Source organism: Oenanthe melanoleuca, chromosome 4A, assembly GCF_029582105.1.
Source record: "Oenanthe melanoleuca isolate GR-GAL-2019-014 chromosome 4A, OMel1.0, whole genome shotgun sequence".
Taxonomy (NCBI): domain Eukaryota; kingdom Metazoa; phylum Chordata; class Aves; order Passeriformes; family Muscicapidae; genus Oenanthe; species Oenanthe melanoleuca.
This window is the reverse complement of record NC_079338.1, coordinates 9,725,764-9,746,849: the sequence shown is the minus strand read 5'-3', so window position 1 is coordinate 9,746,849 and position 21,086 is coordinate 9,725,764. Positions and strand designations below refer to the sequence as shown.

Genomic DNA, 21,086 nt, shown 5'->3' with positions numbered 1-21,086 from the left:
ATAAGAGAAAGAATTATAACAAAAGATAAACACCTGTTGGATCTGTGAGAAAGCCTGGGAAAAGAGGGTTTCCTTCTCTGACCAATGAATCTTTTTTATTTTGTTTTGCACGATCTCTTTTATTTAAAGCCATGGTTTTCTTCAATAATAAAGCTCTCTTTCCTGCACCATGCAAGAGAGTGCCATGTTACTGTGTCCTCTTGACGCTCTGTAACCCCTTATACAGTAACACTGGAGCTCCCCCTTCTTTATAACAAAAGATTTGGGGTGTCCCCCAGTAAAATCCTCCCTTTCACTACTTGCTCTTTGTGCAAGTTTATGAGCACAGAATCCTAAATTAACCCAGATAAGTGCTCCAAATCACTATTAAACAATGAAAAATCACGCTACTGGCATTGGTTTCCTCTGGGAGAGCTCCAAAACCACAGACTTGTGGTTTGTTAGTTTGTTATTCTAGCATTACACATAAGAGATTAAGCGGGAAATCTAATAAAGGCTTTTTACCTTTACACATGATTTAAAAATAAGGTACTTCTAACTAAAAGCACATACTACATACAGTCCAAATTCAACTCTCCGTGGTCCTGGTACAGACACAAAGCAGATCTGCTGTCCTGAATGGATTTACATAATTCTGGAATCAGAGTAGAACATGGTTATTATGTAAAAAGCTTTTGCTACTTCATAGAGGACAAAACACCACCATGACATTTTCCTGACAGGACAATTTCCTACCAGTGCTTGTCAGCATGCCTTTTATTTATGTCTAGGACAATCAGTAAAACTGGTTTTGACTGGTCATATGATGTTAAAAGTTACATGAGTTTAAATCTTTCTCCCTAGTAAGCTGAAATTGTTGAACTTCAATGCATAGCAAAACACACCTCCTATTTCTGCACCTCACAAGCAGTTTTTCCCTTATAAGGAACAAAAGTGCTTTTCAGCACTGAAACACTTCTGTTGCCTCTATCCTCACTATTGCTAGGATGTATCAGAGGGCAAAAAGGGGAATCAGACAGCAACAGCAGAAAGCTAAAAAAGAGAGGATGAGACAGAACTGGCCTTAGGCTGCAGAGCTTTCTTACACTGTGACCCAGGACTCTCTGTGAAGTCAATGGAGTTCATTTGATGAAGACTTTGAACATTTAGCTGGATCTGTTTACTGATTACTCCTGAAGGTAATTTTATATGTGCTTTTTAGAAAACATTAATTATGTCACCAATCTGGAGCTTTTGTCCACAAAAAGGATTTCCTTTCTTCTTAATGGGCTAAAAGGCCAATTCTTTGTGAGGCACTCTGTCATTTCCTACAATACTAGCAATGCTCATTTTCTCATGTGGATTTACCAGAAATTATTTGCTGTTGGATTCTCCTGTGAAGAATAATTCCATTTTGCTTTGCCCATAAGGCAGTTCAATATATTTATCTTGCCAGGAAATGAACATTTGTCTAACCAGACATTTACTGCCATATGCTCATATTGTTAACAATCAATAAACTTTATCATGCCAATGACTTGATCCCAGATGATTATCCTATCAGGAATTCATTCCTCTAAACTAGTGTTTTCTTACAAATCTATAATTAACCTAAAAGCCAGAAAGCTTTTCTGTACTGCCAGTATTTGTAGAGTACAGATCCTTTCATATTTGCTTTGGTGGAAACAGAGAAAGCTGTGGGAGAAAATAGTTCTAATTATGTAAACATGTCACAAATAAGCCCGAGATGCAATCTACGTATGGTACATCTATAAGAACCTTTTTTCCCCACAGCCAGGTCCATCAATGATTTTCCTAGAAGAGCAACATTTCTGACAACTTCTGCCAATTCTACTCCATCTCTTTCAAGGACAAAACAGTATGTTTACCAATTCTCCAAGAATTCATTTACTTTGTTTGCCAGTATCTCCAAACTATATGATATTGGGTCTGCCAGGAATTTACTTTGTAAGATGGTCTTGCCAGGATGAGATACTGCAGGTTTACATATCTTCAGACAAGCAGGATTCTGAACCTATCAGTGACTAAGAGAATGAATTTTTAGATACAGACATTATGTGTTTAGCACTGACTCTTCAGGAGTCAATGATGCTTTGTCAGGAGATTTTCGTATCTGCTCCCATTGAGTTGTTAAGCCAGTAAAATTTAGTTGAGCTTGAAACAGTCTGTGGTGTTATTTGGTAAATCTCAAATTGTCAGATAACTGCAAATTTCTGATGCAAGTAACACCAGACATAGAATTCAGCCGGCTCTGGACTCTATATAAAGGGCACTAGTACTAAACCTGAAGAACATCATATAAAAAAACTGCTTGATCAATAGATAAATTCTGTTTTGGATTTTTTTTTCCTTGTATTTTTTCCCATAAAACCTGCAAAACCAACCAATTAATATCTCTGAAGTGTAGAGAGATACAATTTTAGGAATTGTAATGTGTAAAAAATACTGAGACAGCCAAGTATTCTATATTTGGATACTGTTTTCAATGTTTGCTATTTGTATGATCACAAGGCCTTTCAAAGTGACACAAAAAAATGTTTTCCAACACACTGACAGTGCTTTTCAATTCTGCAGGATGAACTCTTGAAATGCTTCCTTTAAGTTCATGTCATGTCACGTTCTTGTTTAATACAGATTGTCCATATATGCAAACATATAATACCCATGCATTATGATTTTACATAATCTCAGATTTCTGTTGAAACTTTTCAAATAAATAATTCCTCAGTATTGACACTAATAATGAAATAGACAAAAATCTTTACAGAAATGGTTGAAATACAGCAGTACTTTGTGCAACAAAGCACATTTTACTCGGAAGTTATTTACTAAATTCAGATGACTACTCAGTCTAATTTATATAACCTATCTTAAATAGCCAATGCAAATTCTTTAAATTTCCATAAACATCTGAACTGCTGATTCTTTTAACAAAACTAACTAGATCAGTACTCACACCCTAACACTAGTTCCTGTTAAAGTTTCTCTAAACTAATGATTTTATTCTGATATAATTTCTTCTCACATTCCATCATTAGAGCTCCTTGGAATGCCGTATCACAGTCATCATTATCACTCCATGCAGGACTGTTACTGTCTGTCTGTTTCTCATCTATTCTCACACCTTTCCAGGAAGAAGTTCATGGGTATTATCCTCACTGTGCACTCTGTTAATTCATCACAGTATTTCAGCAGTAGCTAGAGAATAAAATTATGCCACTAAAGAAAAGCATTATGGCACTAATTGGAGATACAGCCTTTGATGCCCCAGCAGCCAGAGTAGGTAGAATTATTTTATGCAACTCTCCGGCACTGGCATGGTACAGCACTCCCAGCAGAATTCCCTTTGAAAAGGGGGTGGTGTGGAGGTTTTGGTTTTGCTTTTTTAATTTCTTTTTCTACATTCTGAAGATGTGCCAAATATGAAGAAAAACCTTAAAAATTCTTATTAAGCATTTTAGAAAAGAATGGATTAAAAAAACCCAAACCTTTTACAGTTTTATGGATTCATCCAGATTCATGGTTCAAACCTGAACCTTTTTCCTGGTGTTGACAGAGTAACTACCAAGAACCACCAGGAACTCCCACTGTGAAACCTGGGATCTTTTTGGATATAGACTGATTGCACTAGAACCACAATCAAATCTGTCTGAAGCCTGAAATTTTACACTCAGCTTTACAAATTTTTTTGCTCTTTGAATTTTGAGCACCACCAGTTTTATATTTCAAATCTGCTCTGCTTACCAGGCCAAATATTTAGGTTCAATTTGTGGCAGAGAAAAAGCATTATTTGAATGACTAGAAAGATGTCAGGATGAATTTCTGAGAAGCCAAATGGATATACTTTGCAGTGCAATTACAGTATCAGTTATTCCAAACTGAATTCATTACATAAGACAAGAAAAAACTATGATTTCTAGTACAACTCTATGTTTACAAATCAGTGAACATGAATAGGATTTTTAAAAAGTTTTGAGGTTAATAGAACAGTATTAAATAATAATATACTGACCTAAACAATTCAGAGAAGAAGGTAAGGAAATATTTAAGAGCTGCCCTGCATGTTGGCAAAGTACTCTTAGAAGCTTAAGGAATTTTTCCACAAACATGGACATCATACCTCATCCTGCAGTTTGAAGCAGTAAAAGACTGTATTTCATCCAAAAAGAAAAATACCGATGTTTGAAAAATAGAAGGTCTGAAAATTCATACAGTATCTCATAAAAATTAATCTGAATGGAAAAATCTTGGGGCATATAATTTCAATAAAATAATCATACAACATGATTGCAAAATACTTTCTGGTCTGCACATGAACATAACTGACTCCTTACAGGTCACTCCTGAATAACTGAGTTTATGCCTGACAGCTTCTTACAGAAATGCACACTAATTTGGCCATTTCTCCAAAATTATTAATGTGATTGCTTTCAGAGGCAATATTCTGGAAGAATAAATTCAACATGACACAGAGGCTGTTTTTTTATGCCTACAGTAGTGATTGCCACCCTTTTAGACATGCCCAAGCCAGTGATGCTGCTGACAGGAATATCAATAGCAGCAAAGCACTGCAGACCTGGCATTCTTCAAGGCCCAGGTACATGCTGAGGTTTTGCTTTCACAGCCACAGGTATAAGGAGCAAGGGAGCTGCTCTAAGGACCTACAAGAACATTTACCCCACCCAGAGGTACAACAGTACAGCCATATCTCAGTTAATTAAACTCTCATAGCATGTTCAAGATGAAGTCAAACAACAAACGAATATTTTCTAAGCAATCCTCTGTTGAAATCTATGTTCATGACTTTTTCTTCCCAAAACCAGCAGTTTTACTATAACTCTTTGGAGGGAATATATGCACATAGATTGAGGCAGCCAATTATTATTACTCCCATGAATTACAGGTACTTTCAGACAACACCAGTATTATGGTGTTGAAGCAGAATATCTGCAGTAGAAAGCAAAAACACTGCAATAGCTATATAGTACAGCTGTTCCAAATTTCACATTAATTTGCACATCACAGAAAGTCAAATTTTCCATCTTCAAAAAGCCTATCTTTCATTTCTTTGTAGAAAAATAAAATTATTTTTTATCTTCAGAAAATTGAAAAAGGCTTTTCTGAGTAAGCAGTGAGGGGTTAGGGGGCAGGGTGTGTGTGTGATGTGGCTTGTTTGAGGATGTTGGGTTTGTTTGTTTTTAAATAGGTACCATAAGTTTTAGCTGAGAAGTACTGGCCACACTTTAATGTAATTTAACCACTTCCTTGAAAAGCAGGGAGAGAATGGCCCCAGAACCCTGCTGCTGTTACCCTTAAGTGGACAGGACTCTAATTGCTTCTGACACCCTGATTCCTACAAATATTCTCCCTGTCCCACCATCCTGCCTGGACTGGGGACAGAGTGGAAAGCAGCAGAACCCTCTTCTGTGTCCATTGTGTACAAAAGCAGCATGTGGGTTTACAGAGTCTGTCAGGAAATGCTGCAGTAAATTCTGCTCATTCCTTCCATTGCTTTGGTCTTAGTCTTTAGTTTCTGTCTCTAATCAAACAGTAGCTTTTCCTAACCTTAGTTCAGCTATCATCACTGTTCAAATATTTGTCCTAATCATGCAAAAGGCTTAAACAGGAACTTAACTCCTGGGTTTTTTCCTTACAATACACTAATTAACTTCGGGTTTTAAATTACTCGATTATTTATGTGATTAGAAATGTTAAGAGAATTGTTGTATTTGAATTAATTCACAGGCTTTGTGAGCACACGCAGAGATAGCCTGCAGCCTCAACGTTGATTTTATAGCTAAATGCACCCAACATAAGCAAAAGCAGTAAATAATTAATTACTCAACATTACTAAGAAGAGTAGCTCCTACTAAAGAAAATATTTGTCGGTAGCTAGCACATGATAATTTCCAGAATACCACTCAGCCCATCCTGCTAAAAAAGCACTTTTTCTGCAATTAAAAAAATTTCTGTTATTATAGTATGATTAAAACTAGGTAAAAAGTGGGTTGATTCTATACGCCTTTGAGAACAAAACGTTTGCTCAACCTCTGATATTGTTTCATAGTGCACAATCACAAAGTAATAATCATAATTAGTATATAAATTATTTACCTTGCGTGGACTGGTCAATGGCTTTTCTTTTTCTGCTATGACTGTTATAGTTAAGTCTTAGCTCTTGGCTATATTCATTCAGAGTTTCTCTTGAGTCATAAGATTGCCTTTGCTTTCCACCATCTTCACTTTCATCTGAAGAACTTGTGTAAGTTAGATCCACTTCATGTTTAACTTTTGACAGTGGCTGGTAGGGTTTGCAGTCCATCTGTTCCATCTCTGATTAAATAGGCTCAAAGTCATGAAAACAAGGAATTGGAATGCCTTAAGGAAACAGTCCTGGAAAAAAACAACAACAGTAATTAATTTCAGACATACTATATGCTTTTAGGTCAGATAGGTCCAATTTTATTTTTTATTTATATAAACCAATTAAACTTCATTAATATCACTATAATCCAGGAAAGAAACTGAACATGTCATATTTTACTGTTTGGGCTTCTAAAAATAGAATTAAAATAACAGCTACTTGAAGGACAAAATTAAAACCAAATCTTAACCACTGTCCTATAAGACTAAGCAATAACTGTATTTTATCTATAAAATGCATTACAACAACATATATTTGGTATCAAAGCTAAGATGGAACAGTTACTATTTTTCTAAAGGGATGCACAGTCATCTGAAGTGAAAATAACATTTTATGTCTTTTAAAATATGAAGTCTAGAGAGCAGGAAGTTCACTCTTTTCAAGTATTCTCCCATGAAATACATTACATCTAATCAAGAATAAGAGACTTCAAACATTAGAAAATGACAAAAATTTAAAAAAAAAAAAATATACCACATTGTTACTCTAGAAGAGCATGTAGTGCTTCAGAAAAGGGCATTTTCTTTTAGATTTTGTGGACATTTCCAGGAAGAAATTTCTACCCTTCAGTACACCCCCCTTTCTTCCCCTCCATCTTCCATCTCAATTTCTGCCCACACGGGGGCTTATACTTGAGTTTCATGTATGTATTTCTATAATGGTGTTCAAATCCAATATCCTTGAAATCACGTGCACTGCAGCTGCAAGTGCAACTGGGGCACTTGTCCTGTATCCTTGCCTTCATTAAGCTGTTTCCATCACTAATTTTAAGACAAACTCTGTAAGGAAATAACAGGGATTATGGCACAGCTTTTACAGCAGCATGGCTCACAAACAGGGAGCTTTGTTCTGTCATTTTTGTTGTTTTCTTTTTAGATTAGCAGATATTAATAGCCTAGAAAAACAAATGTAACAAAAAAAAGGCGCCTGTAAACACTATTGCCAGAAGACAAAAAAACCCCATGGAAGTTCAAAGAGATTTTGCTTAATTAGAAAGTAATTTCTCACAGCTTATTCATGATTTTAAGGTCAGCAGTAGATGGAAATAAGTTTAATACTCAGTTTGATATCAGCCCATTTCCCACCTGCAGCAAGGACTTGAACCCCACATATTGCCAGCTGCGAGCATAAAAAACAGCATCTCCAAAAGCAAAACAGAAAAAGTGAAAACACACAAAAGGTATATAATAAAAACCCCACAGAAAGCACTTCTGAGAGAGCTAAGGAGATGACCAGCTGCTGAAAGTGTCTGAATGTTTGAGACACACCTGGTGGTACTGCACAGTGTTCCAGAACTTCATCTCTTGCTTGTGTGTCCTCTCAATGCTTTTGAAAGAATCACTTTGCTGAGCAGGAGTGGAAAACTCTACACATGGTGTGAAAAGGGAATAAGGCTTCTAACATTGTAACAGAAAAACAAAATCCAGACCCTCAGAACCCTTGGAGGGAAGAAGTGAGACAGACCATTACAGCAGAAGTAACACAGTGGAGTGTGTGCCTCGCTTTCTTTGTTTTCTCCAGGTTTCAGGAGGTTATCTGGGGAAAGAGGTTGAAGATATGTCTTTGCTTGAAACACAAAATCTCAGGGAGTTATGTCCAGCCCTTTGCCCTGACACGGAACAGAAACTAATTGCACCTGGATAATAAAGAGCTCTAGTATAAAAAAAAAATCCCAAACAGACCCAAACAAAAAGCAACTCCTATCTCCTACTCAACAAAGTGGGCTTGAAAGCACCTAAGTTGATAAAATCTCTTTGAGAGAGAGACAGAATCAAAACCATGAACCAAGGAGATGCCAGAGAGCAAGGCTAGCTGACAGCACGTCATGGGGCTGAAGCCCTGAACAGGGACTTGTGCTGTGGGTTGACTGCGTGTATCCAGTTGGTAAGATGCTTCTGTACAAGTTACTATTACTTGCTTCTCCAAAGCTATTTGCTTAAATAATTTACTGTTATTTCCCAAGATTGCCTATAATTGGCTAAGTTCGATACTTAATCTGTGAGTTGCTTTAACAGCAACAGAAGAACACAAAGGGGCCATGACTTGCAAGTACAGAGTTGGCTTAAAAGATGAAGTGATGACTCTGTAGAAATGGTTACTGACAGGAAAAAGCCTTCCAATATATTCTGTCTGACAGAATAAATGGAGACAAAGCTACAGAAGTCAGAGGAAAACAAGGAGAAATTAAGAGCCTCTATTAAGAAGATGCAGTAGAGAAGAAATAAATTTTGCCAGGAACGCAACAAGTGCGAGTAGCCTCGGACGTAGGCACTGCATCCTGCTTTCAGAAGTTCAAAACCATGAATCTGATAAATCTGGCTCATTACTGAAACAAACAAAAAAAAACCCCAAAAAACCAAAACACAGAAGTTCACCCTAAAAGCTGCTGTGCATCTATTTTGTGGGAGGTTTCAAGTGATCTATTTTAAAAATAAGTAATAAAAAATTATTAGGCTGCACAGAGACCCGTAAAAACTTAAGTTGCTATGAACAACTACTTAAAGGAAGATTTATTTGTATTCTTTTAAAACAAGGTTTAATAACCAAAGTCTTTAGTTTGTGAGGACTGTTTGTAGCAGGAATATATTTAATGATGTTAACCAAGGCAGCAGACAGATGAAATAATTTAATGCAAGCAATTAATATTAATTACATATTCTGTGTATTTTCTTTCACTGGGGACTTTCATATGCACTACCTTCTTATGTAAAGGATGTGCATTTTTTCAATTCTAAACTAATGAAATATGCCTTTAAAAGCTGTTATTTTTATTATGCCTTGTCATATAAGGACAAAGATGATTAAAAAATATGATCAATTTCTGAATACCACAATACCCCATTGCCTCTGCTCAGGGATGCTACTGCTGCCATTGCTGCACGAGCCCACATTTGCAGCAGCGGGGTGACAAAGCCCTGGCATTTGTGTGTGATGCCACAGCTCAACTTTCCCCTCTGCAGTTCTACCACCAAGCCACATCAGCACCAGGCTGGAATCCCCATTATCTTCAGTGTACTCTGCACAGACCAGAAAAACACAGCATGAAGTTTATAGCCTTTGTGGTGGAAGGAAGTGGGAAGATAGGTTGTAAGCATAATGCAGGATGCAATCTCCTCCAATGAATTACAGCTGTACTGATTACCAAGGAGTAGAAACAGCCTTGCCTGCCCAATGAGGCTGGGTGTTGTAAAAGAGTCGGCTAGCTGGCAATGAGCTGAAGTGTCAGTTGGAGATCCAGAGTCTGCTGTAGTTTGGGATGGGGTCTGCTGGCTGTGTTGTGAGGTGGAAGCAATGTGTGGTTGTGCAAGGGACGCACAAGGTAAGAAGATGCTGTGTGAGGGACAGACAGGGTTAGGTGGCCATGTAACAGACAGCTTGGGGCTTAGCCTGTCATGCAGAAGGAAGAAGGAAACTTGCAGAGAGGAGAGAAGGAGTCAGTGCTGTGTGGAGCTGCCTGTAGGAAGGAGTCAGTGCTGTGTGAAGCAGCTAATTAGGAAAAGAGTCAGAACTGCCTGGAAGAAGTTCATTGAGAGAAGGAATGTAAAGTTTTGAATAAAGGACTGGTGATGGTGTCAGTCCAGTGCGCCTCAACATAGTTACTACAGAAAGATATGGACACACATGTAATGCAGACACGTCCCAACTCACCTATTCATTCATCTCACCTGCCCAACTCTTCCCTCCCCATGCCAATCACATTTTACCACAGTCATCAAAAATTCAGCAGTGCTAAAGGCTCCTGTAAGGACTAAAGACACAGCACCAGAGCATGGAATGTCAGAAGAAACTTTGGCATCCTTTCCACAGGCACCAAACTTGTGTTTCCTTTATTTTTGCTTAGGGTATTAGTGTCTCATAAACCCACAGCCAATTGGGCCTGACATGAGAGCAAGTGATAAATAATCTTCAAGAACTGGAAAAATACTTCATAAAATTTTTTCGTCAAAAAATGCTTTTATGCATCAGAAACACAACTTAAAACAGATCAAATCTTCAAGTTTTTCTACAGCAACAGATTCAGTTAAATTTAACAAAGGATGGTATGGTAAACTGAATTTAAACACTGGCAATCAAATACTTGAACTTAATTTCATATTTTGTTTGAAAAAATACAACACAGTAAGCAACTCAAAATGCTGAAATAGGGTAGGAGTATGAAAAATAGTGCTTGGATGTTTATACAGGTTTCTTCAAATAACTGGCCCTCAAGTAACTAAGCAGAACAATCAATATCAAGTTGACCTTGTCAGCAAAATGATAAAGTCTCATAAAAGCTTACAGTTCCTGTAAGTGACCTTTCTGTAAGTGTCTTAATGCTCTCTTCCTCACAAGTAGCACTTTTTTGCCCTTTCCACCATGTTCTGCTATTGAAAGGTTTCACTAACTATGTAATAAAAATACAACAGAAAAATATTGTTTATTACATACACAGGCATATAAATATATGAAATATATATTTAGGCACTGAATATATATCATATGCATCTTACAGTCAATTTTGTAGAAGAATAATAACTTAAATTCACAATGAAATACTTTTGCAAAAAGTTCTAATGGATAGGAAAATACCATCCTTGAAGTAATGGAACTAACACAGACATATGTACAATTTGTGCAACCTTCTAAGTGCACATTGTACATGTTACTAGAAACTATTTTCACCTTTCACTTACATCAAGATCCTCTCCCCTCAGTCCCCTACTTCCCTGTTCTGCTCAGATCAGGCTTCCTCATCCAGAGCTCAGTAAGGTCTGGGGAACTGGTTATGAGAAAGGCTGAGCTGAGGCTGTTTGCAGTGCCCATCAATAGATATTTGAGAACAAAACTCAGTGTGCATTTACACTGCACAGTGTCTCTGCACTCAAGTACAGTGGTGCCCCAGAGATCACATTACTGTAACAGTGCTATTTATAAGTTCTTAATAGACTGCTCTGACAGGATGCCCATTTAATAAAAAAATTTTCAATACTGATTACCCATCATCAGCTCCATCAAACCACCAGTGGCGTACCCAGTTGGTTTCCAGTAAGTCCAGAATTATTTAGAGAGGTCAGGTTATGGTTGCTAATGAGTGTCATGTAGCTGAACAGGGTGCTCCAGAAGCGTACAAGATCAAAAATGAGAAAAAGTGTAACCTTTGTTGGCCTCAGCTAATCACTGTTTAATATTCAGATATTCCAGACTACTTAGAATTAAAATGTAATTGCAGTTATAATGCTAAAATATAACCAGGGAACTGTGCTCCTTCTCTCCTGTATTTCTTTTCTTTCAACACATACCCTTATCTGAGAGCTACCGTTTGCCTATTGCCTTTTCAGCCCAGTAGTTTCTGAAAATGAACTGCTAAGCAGCAATATCAGCTCTGGACTGCTGAAGGCAAAAAGAACAGCACCTTTATTCTGCAGGTCTTTCTGAAATACAAAACTGTAAAATATGAAAGGCAAAACAGAGCAAACACTCTTGATTTAAACCTTTGAGAAATTCAATACCAAGAAAAAAAAAGTAAAAACATTCTGACCTTGTACATACCTTCAAAAAATTTATCCCTCAAATATTTGTCTAGAGATTATAAACAAAGGAAGTTTCTTTAAATTCAGTCTTACAGAACACAGCAAGGAGGATACCAGCCACAGGAATTGAAAAAAACAAAATAACCCCCAAACCTACCAAAATTCATATAAATATTTTCTGTGTTTCGTGAAGTATTATTAACACACCAAAAGATGTCTGAAAATGACATAAGGTTGCATGGATCAGTAGGTACAACATATCCAGTCTTTATCAGGGAATGAGTGAGATTATAAGATGACATGGTGTTATTCCTGAAGGTGGACTACATAGCATCTCCTAAGAACAGATGCACAGATAAAAGACGACAATCTTAGAATACGTTTTTTCACATATTTTTCTAAATCAGACATGTAGATGCAAATCAGAGTTTTCAGGGCCATGCTATGGGTTTAACAGACTCTCTAGAGAATGTGCTCTTTTAACTTTTGGATGGATTACACTGGCTCATACATTTACATGTCATTGTGATAGATGCAAGCAGAATAAGGTTCATTTTCACATTTAAAGATCTTCATTTAAAATTAGTCAAAGTCTGATTTAATTCTAGTAATTCAAAGTGTTGTCCATTATATCTCAAGTTTCAGAGAGAAAACACTGCAGTATAAAATTGCAGAGAAAGTCAGGTTGTTGCAGTATTTTTTGGCATATGGCAAGACTGAAAATAATCTTAAAAACATACGTTATGTCAGCTACTCAACTGTGATACAGAGTTCTTGTCCAACACATGCCCTTCACTTTACTTGGAGAACTGCCACTGATTGTAAGAATCACACAAGTCCCTAATGTTTTCTTTTGGAAACTCATAATTTGATGTTACTGAGACTCAAGGACAAAAAGCTCAAGTTCTACTTCTGTTGGACAAAGTACTTTCAGCATTCAGGGTGATATATCCTGGACAGGTTCAGAGTATCTCTTGAGCACAGTGTCTTTCTGAAGAGCTGCACTTTAGGAAATACAATTCCTAATTATACTGGAGAATAACTCATAGTCTGAACATTTTTGCATTTAAAAAAATGAAAACACTGTGAACAGTCTCCCACCATCTAAACAGTTCAACTAAGAATCCTAAAGAACATGAAAAAGTCTAGGCTTAAGTAAAACTAGCTAAGTGCTTAATACTTACAGATTTGGTCCCTAACACATGGTCAAGTCCTTTACTGCCTTTTCAACTTGGTTCCTAATTGTATGGCAGGGACAATACAGGGAAAGAGATAAAGGAAATCCCGCCTACATTCGAGTGTAGTTTGAGACTACAAGAATAGATATTCCAGTGTGGATCTCCCAGAACTATTTTTTCCTTCCAAGGAGGATGTGTGGTCAAAGCTGCAAATTTCTTAGTAAAAGACATTTTAAGAAGAAAATAGAACTGAAGAAAAGGAATGTTCCCCCCTCACATTCAAGAATGCTTGGGACAAACTAAGCTTCCTTGGGCTGTACAGGTTATTTCCAATACACTCCAGGCACTTCCTTATACTAAAAACATCCACATGAAGTGTTAAAATGCTTGCCAATGGAAGCTCAGCTTGTTCTCTATTGTTGTAATTACTACTCTGTTGGCAAGAGCATATTTTTGCATTGTAAAGTGTGGGAGTTGGACTGGCAGAGACTGACAGTGGGTTGGCCTTGGGCGACAGTGAAGTGGCCGTCAATCTGAGGCCATGGGAGATGGGATACCAGGAAGGGAAGCATCTGGTTAGGTTATGGCAAGAAGGACAGGATCATGGCAGTAGGTAAGATAATATATTGGTTCTGTATAAGGTTATGTTTTAGTTCTCATTAATGATTGGTTGGGAACATTTTACATATAAGGCAATGTTCTGAGTTTGTGTTGTTCATTGGTTTGCTGTTCTGTAACAGAGGTTATATATTGTCATATTCACCCCACTGGAGTGTCTGTTTGAGGTTGTCTCATTCTGTGTTTGGCTTATGTTCTTTTGTGGTCACATTTTTCATTAAAATTCTTTTCGGGGCTTACTCAATCAGACCTGTCCCTGTTTCTTTTGCCGCATCCAACACCAAAGCGACAGTAAAGACCTAAAATTAGAATACTCCACTTAGTAGTTGAGTTCTATGAAAATACAGTTGAATGTTGGTGCTCTTCTGAACTAAAGAGGCAAATACTATCAAAATACTTATATCTATATGTGTGTGTATATATATAGCTACACTGCTCTAATTTATCTAACAATGTAATACAATAGTGAGGTGTACATGCACTTGGGCATATACAGATAGGAAAAGTGGAATGTTTTTAATGTAGGAGTAACTTTGGAAGGTACACTGTTTTAAATATACCAGTGCTTGGCAAGTAGTATTTGTATGTGACAAGAAAACTGAATGTGCTTTGGTTATTTTTTGATAATGCAAATTGGCATAGCCATCAAATTGAGATAATTATTGTTACTTTTCCAACTGTGTGCTTCATTAAGAAGACCCAGTAAGGCTTAATTAGCAAAAAAGTAATTGTTAAAATCAGGTTTAGCTGCTCAGAGATTACAAAAATTGAAAATTACATGTTCTGTGTAGATACTATTAATTTTTTGAGACACCAATTTAAATTTTGTATCACAATAAGCTTAGCACACAAGAATAATTTACAACACATGGATACCGTGCAACATCTAAACCACAGTTCAAGTATTAGATTTTCACTGATGCAAGGATGCCTTGACAATGATTTTTAAAAACATCCAGCTGACAATTTTTCCTTCATTTTCACTTCCCCTGTTTTTAATTAGAATAATGGAAGTCTTCTTTAAGCAAACAAGACATTCACCAGAGTATTTATGGACTATCAAAGCATATGAACAAGTCCAATTATCATCACATTTGAGGAGACAAAGGATTTCATTAGTTGATTTCACAATAAACAAGGTCACAATTTTCCTGGTAGATTTTTTCCCCCCTGGGCATTAGGAGCTGTTTTGGTATATCTCATGGGGCTTTAGCAATTTTCATTTCCCCTTGCAAAATCAAAAAAACTACCTACTAAAAATCTCTGAAAGACAATTCTGACACCAGCTGTCCACCTCTGGGTGAAGTTTCCTAATAGGACACATTATCTTAAATATTATCAGCATCTCTTTAGCATTGTCCACTTCTCAGATTTGATGTACCCTGTTCATGTTTAGACTCGTGACCTTTTCGGGGCAATTTATTTTTTGCTGCTTTCTGGGATTTCTAGAAACAGCACTGATTCAGCAACTTGTTTTATTACCAGCACAGGCTTACAATATTGGTGCACTTAGAGAAAGCATATAGTTTAATGTCTTGCAAGATTCTCAATTAAGTTATCACACCAGCACTAAGAACTTTCATGAAACCATTATTTACTGCACCTAGAAAGTGAAATTTTCAGTCTTTTCCAAAATAGTGTTCTTAACTTCTGCTCTTCTAACTCTGGGAAGAAACACCATCAAGTATTATGCAGTTCTGACATCACCCACTAAGTTAAAACTTTAAAAGCTTTTCAAGCATTTGAAGTACTTTTTGCAGGAAGACCTGACTACTGCCTGACCACAGCACCAGCATCTGCTTCACCTTCATCTGAAGCATCACTCAGGTTGCCATTCGTGTGAGTGACACCATCATGCCTGAGAAGTGATCTTTCTGTTCCTTTTCTTCTTGCTTTGATGTCTGTCAAAGTATTCAGTGTCTTCAAGTGCCATTGTTCTGACAAGCAGACCCTCCCAGTAGACTTGTACTATATCCTGTGACTCCCAGAACTGCTATTATTTGAGCTGGTGTCAGATTGATTTTCTTTCTGTTCATGATAGTGCTATGATCTTGCAGGGTTGAAATTACTGCTGATTTATGCCTTGATGCAACCCCTTGAGAACTGGCTTGTATCAGCATGTCACCTCTGAAAAGGTACATTTGAATCCTTTGAGATCTTTTTAGTGGAACCTTTGTTCTCATTTCAATAGAGAATCCTTTGTAATGAATGTTTGCTAGAAATTTCTCCTGCAAGTACCAAGAGTCTTCTGTAGTGCAAACTGGAAGTACATTATGCATCCATCTATCTTCACCATTCTATGAAGCCTTCTTGGCAGAGATTATTTTAAGTTGTCCATCCAAAATTTCACAGTTTTTGCAAATTGATTATATAATTTTCTTTAGGACTCTACAAAAAAATGCAGGTATTACTGGGACTGAAGAATGGGGATATTTCCCAGTTGTGTTCCCAAAGGCTCAGCTACGTCTGGAATGTAACAGACTACAAATATACAAACATGCCTCTAGTGTGTTTGTGGAAGATTACTGCCCTTTATTCCAGACCTTTTTTTATTTAGACTTTAGAACAGCAAAGATACTTGTTTAAGCATTATTCACATTTCTACACGTTCTTCATATTAGCATCACAGTTTTTGCACTTTCATCACAAGTAGCTTCTTGACTACATCCTTGTGAGCTATTTTCAAAATAAAAAAAATAAAAAAATAGGGAAATAGTGTCTTCTGTAGAAGTACACTAACAGGGAGGACACTGATTTTACATTTAAACAATTCTAATATGGTAAACTCCAGCTGAAATAATCTTTCTGCTCTTACCATTGGTCTCTGAAATACTATTTTTATTTTTTTTTTTTACTGTTGGTAGAGCTGTTTGCCCATGCCTTTTTTCAGTGTATATGCTTCTGGTACAAATACTGTCCTTTTTCCTTCTTTAGGCTGCACTATCCCCAAAATCCTTTTGAAGAAGGACTGAAGCAGCCATTTTCTTTATGGAAACTGGTATTCTGCAATGACCAATTCCAGTTCAAAAGTAAATGGGGCTTTGCTGCAACTGCTTCTTCCCACTAACTAAACGGAGGTGTGTAAAAATCAAGTGGTCTTATTCTTCTGTTTGAGTGTTGGCAGGAATATGAACCTTCAGAAAGAAACTAATAGCCTCTGAACCCCAGTGACTGCCAAGGGAGAATGGCACGACTACAACCACACCACATAAAATAGGAAAAACTAAACCATGCCACACTTGTTTTTCAATTAAGTGCTCAAAATTTTCAGCTACTTAAGCTCTTCTATATAAAATACATTATTATCACTATAAGCACCCTACTTGGCAAGAACACATATTCTTTGCATCTGTACAATTACTCCTTTTAGCTCAGCTCCCTTTCTTCAGTTGAGAAATCACAGCAAGGAGATGAAGGATGAAACTGAAATGTGACTCTTGTCTGTTGCTTTTATATATGTGTACACATACAGGCATACATATCTATCTATACTAGCTGCATTTAAAAAACCAGAATCATTATCCTTGTGGATAACAATTTTGCTCCTGCTAATTCTATTTACATTAGGAACACCGTAGTGTACATTTAATGTGAAACTAGCAAGGAAAATGTCACTTTCCCAAAGCACCAAAAGACTCCTTTCATTGTCACAGAACACAACTATATGTTAGAGCTCTGCTGTCTCTTTCCAGCCAAAAAGGCAAGAAAATGACCTATGGCTGAATTACATCATATTTGGTTCAGTGTTCCTTTTTTATATTCTCCCATATCAAATACATCTGTACCAAAGTTATGAAATGGGCACCTGCCTTTCACAACTGCCAGTGATTTAATTTTTTCCAAAAACCTGATTTCAATTGAGGAGGAATGTTAACTCTCATTTCCTGTTTTATATCCTAGTTTGCAACATTTGTAAATACCTGAAAACACTCAAAGCTGCAAGGACGCTCTGCAAGCAGAATTTGGTTATTGGCTGGTGCATTTTGCTCCACAACATGATCACGTAGAGGGTCAGGAAGAAATCTGCCACACACCCACTGTGTGCCACACTGTGACCCTGTGCAGAATGACAGTGCCCTGAAACAGTCCCCATATTTCTTCTCATTCTGTGAAGCAAACCTGTATTTCTGGTCTGTCCTTATTTATGGGCAGGTTGGCAACGAAAGGAGGGACTGTCTCAGCACAGGTAACTCAACTGTGCTTTGGTTTATATGCACGAGTTGCTGGGGGAAGCAAAAAAATGCAGCTGTGACATTAATGAAGTAAGCCAGTGCTGATCTGCACAAGAGAGCAAGTCAGCAGGGGAGGATTTGCGAACACGATGCTGAATGGTAAATACTGTTCTGAAGAAAATTGTGCCATAGAGCTTCACAGAGTATTTAGTCTATTTTTAAAATTAAGAAAGTTCAGAGACAGAAGAAGCCTGTGAAAATCATTGCTTACACACATAATTAATATCACAAGTAGCCACCTAAATAAGCTCCCCTAGAAAACATCTGGCATCACTGCTGATCTGGAGGCAATTCTAAATACACATTTCAGTGCTTTTAGGTGCAGAGGAGTTCTGAGGTTCAGCAATTTGTTATGTGACAAGGTTTATGTCAACTGTTATTAAAGATGACTCATATTAATATAACTGCTCTAAGAAGAAAAGCTATGTAGCCTAAGGATACCTTCCTAAATGCTACCATTTAACCAGCACTCTGTTGTAACTGCAGACATGCACCAGAGACAGGCTGGAAACATACATTAACCTTGTGAAGATCATCGTTCTCTTAAAAGCTTATGTCTGATTTTCTGCTATTACATTACACTAAAAATGGAAAGTACCAAACATTCAAAACAAAATGAAACAGTAATTTCTTGTTCTGTAGTTAAAGAAATCTCTGTATACAGTCAAAGAGCAATTTAAGACCTTTTTGAAATTCATAATGACGTAAGGATATGATCTCCATTAAAAAATATACCAGAAATGTCTCCACTAATTCCTCTGAAGCAGACCAAATAAAATACAGCTTCATGTGCACCTACAGCAGCCTGTGAAATTAAGGAACAAAACTGCAATGTTCAAGATGAAACAAATAAAAAAAGCCAGCTACAAAAAAAACAGCCACAACAAAAAACCACAACCAAACCAAATGAAAAAAAAAAAACCCAACCCCATCCTAATCACTATAGCTGCACAGTGTGATCCTCTTCATACAAGAACAAGTCTGCAGATACTCCCAGAGCATAAGTTCTGACACACTTATTAAACACCTGGCTCTTGAGTGGTGGTATCTGCATGTGGTTTTTATAAACGCATGTACATCTTCTGGCTTCAAAAATACTGCAAGTAGGAGAATTTTAAACTATGCAAATTTTTCACCTCCTAGAAAAAACAGAAATTCATTACACACATAGAATCTACTTATATTTTTATATTGTATCCTTAAAAAGTTACAAGGAGCTAAAATCTTAGTCTAAACTATAAACACTACCAGGAAATTTGATACCAAAGTCATCAACAAAAGGCCTATTCCTCATTTCAGTTCCAGCAATTCCCCAACATTATTAATGGACTTTCAGCTGTTTTCATCAGGATTGAAGACCTAATCATAGTTAAATAAAAAAATCAAACTCTTGTTCCTATACTCCTGCACATAATTCTTACAACAGTCAACCTTGAATTACATGTGATGATGCTGCTGCCAGACAACCAAGGATAGAAATGAAGTGGCTCTAGTTCTTACACTATTATATGGGGGCTTTTCTGAGAACAGCAGAATCTGAGCAGAGGGTGACACCCCAGCTAGAGCACTTGATAGGGGAGGCAATCATCAGCTGATCTATATTAGCTGATTCATTCCCATTTTAGGGAATGGGTCATTGAATAAGCATGACAGAACAAGCATAATTAAAAAAAAAAAAAACTGAAAAAAATAGTGAACTTGTACTGGAAATTGCTGAATAGTTGGAGGAAGGAAAAACAATCATCAGTAGACTAAGAGAAAAGAGAATTAGTTTCAATTTTATTTCTGCACTTAGTGGAATATATAAAAAAAAGAAAGCTAAAACCAACCAAAAAGAAAATTAAGCTATCAGCACATCAGATATTTATGTAATGTATATTGTTGCCTAGTAATTCAATTACACCATTCAATTCCTTCAAATAAATTTAAGGATGAACACACATATAGAAGTGGACCAAGAATTCCAGGGCTCACCAGAAGTATTTGCAGGTATTGTTACATTCAGTACCATGATGGCCAGTGGGCTATGTCTGACAGGAAAACACAGAAGTATTTCTATTTTGATTTCCCCCAGTTTAATTCGAACTTTTAAAAAGTTTCTTTGCCTTTAATTCCTAAGACATTTATTATTCTTCAACACGTTTATTTCAATTGATCTCCAAGGTCAGTTCCATAGCCCAGGCATTTTTTACTTATTCAAATCCTACATTTGAAAAGCCAGCTCTCAACAATACATCCATGTGCATGACTTTCTGTGAAACCTTCTTGTTTAACAACTAAAACTGCAGAGATCGAAGCATGGTTTGTTTCCCTGTAGCCCTTGTGAAACTTTTTTGTCAAGTGAAGTACCAGGACTCTTGAAAAATCTTGTAAAGTGCAAAGGTCTTTTGTTCTTTAAAGTGACAATCCTAAGCCTCTCGCTTAAATGAGGAAGTTGGTAGAAGTTCAGAATATCTGCAACACCAGTACCTCAGCAAAGGCAAGAAATGCTTTTTACTTTAGTGGGAAACAAGAGAAATCTTTATACATTAAAGAGAAAACACAAGTTGCAGCTGCACTAACCAGACACCAAACACCCTGTAGGAATGTGAATGCTGTCATAGTGTTTTGTAATTTACTTTGGAAAAATTAGCTCATTAAGAGTAAAAAACTTAAAAGTTTCAGAATTAAGGTCATCCTCAATATCATCCTCTTAAATGTTTTAACATGAATTCTGAGCATATAGAGTGAAAATGCTGGAGCTGCATCTTCACCACTTCATTGACTTTTAAATTTAGAAATAATATCCTGATTTTTTAAAAAAAATTTTCTGGGGTGAGAACACTCATTCCTCTAACTCTGAATTAGTTCTAAAAATTTACATGCATTCCTCTAAAACTCAGTGGGAGCTGCATCAACACACAGTAGCATAAATGAGTTTAAACACAAACTTCATGGATTTAGCAATCTGATGATTTCTTCTCTGCAGCTCAAATAAGAGAACCATTACACTGGGAGAAACACTGAAAAAAAAAAAAAGTCTTATTAGCAGCTTGAGAAGGTCCATTTTACAACCACAGATGTTTTGAGGCTAAACTGCTTCAGTAACTTGGCTTTAAATCAACTTAAGCCGTATTACAGTTCA

General features: G+C 36.8%; 1 protein-coding gene across 1 annotated transcript in view; it reads right to left on the bottom strand.

Annotated features, from left to right (window-relative positions):
• Positions 1–21,086, bottom strand: part of TENM1 (teneurin transmembrane protein 1) — an 831,368-nt gene that overhangs the window by 234,505 nt on the left and 575,777 nt on the right. The window contains exon 5 of the mRNA XM_056491567.1: positions 6,115–6,393. Coding sequence (XP_056347542.1) covers positions 6,115–6,331 — 217 coding nt within the window. The 5' untranslated portion in view covers positions 6,332–6,393. The remainder of the gene's footprint in view (positions 1–6,114; positions 6,394–21,086) is intronic.